Raw genomic sequence first — 304 nt, 5'->3', positions numbered from 1 at the left:
GGTTCTCTGTGGTTGGCAGCGAGGAGGGGAATTCTGGGGGGGGGCATCAGAAACCTCTGACTCTGTCTTGTGTTGTTCCCCCAGTTTTGGAGTGGGCCTATCCCCGGACAGCCTGGACCCTCTCAGGAGTAAGTATGAGACCCCTCTGCTGTGCCAGGCAGGACACCCCCTTGGCGAGGGGCTGGGGCGACCCGGGCTTCGTTAACCTAACGATGCTCTTTGCTTTCCAGCATTAAACCATTTGCACAGCCCGCTTACCCCATCCAGCCACCCATGCCTCCATCACTAGCCAGTAAGCGCTGTC

At 58.9% G+C, this 304-nt stretch overlaps 1 protein-coding gene across 1 annotated transcript in view; it reads left to right on the top strand.

The window, feature by feature from the left end:
* Positions 1-304, top strand: part of TEAD3 (TEA domain family member 3) — a gene marked incomplete at its 5' end in the record, with an annotated part of 3438 nt that overhangs the window by 884 nt on the left and 2250 nt on the right. Inside the window, 2 exons of the mRNA XM_010131607.1 lie at positions 85-128; positions 231-292. Coding sequence (XP_010129909.1) covers positions 85-128; positions 231-292 — 106 coding nt within the window. The remainder of the gene's footprint in view (positions 1-84; positions 129-230; positions 293-304) is intronic.

The sequence above is a fragment of the Buceros rhinoceros genome, unplaced genomic scaffold (genome assembly GCF_000710305.1).
Source record: "Buceros rhinoceros silvestris isolate BGI_N320 unplaced genomic scaffold, ASM71030v1 scaffold21142, whole genome shotgun sequence".
NCBI lineage: Eukaryota > Metazoa > Chordata > Aves > Bucerotiformes > Bucerotidae > Buceros > Buceros rhinoceros.
Note: the sequence above shows the minus strand (reverse complement) of the source record. Positions and strands in the feature narration are given on the sequence as shown.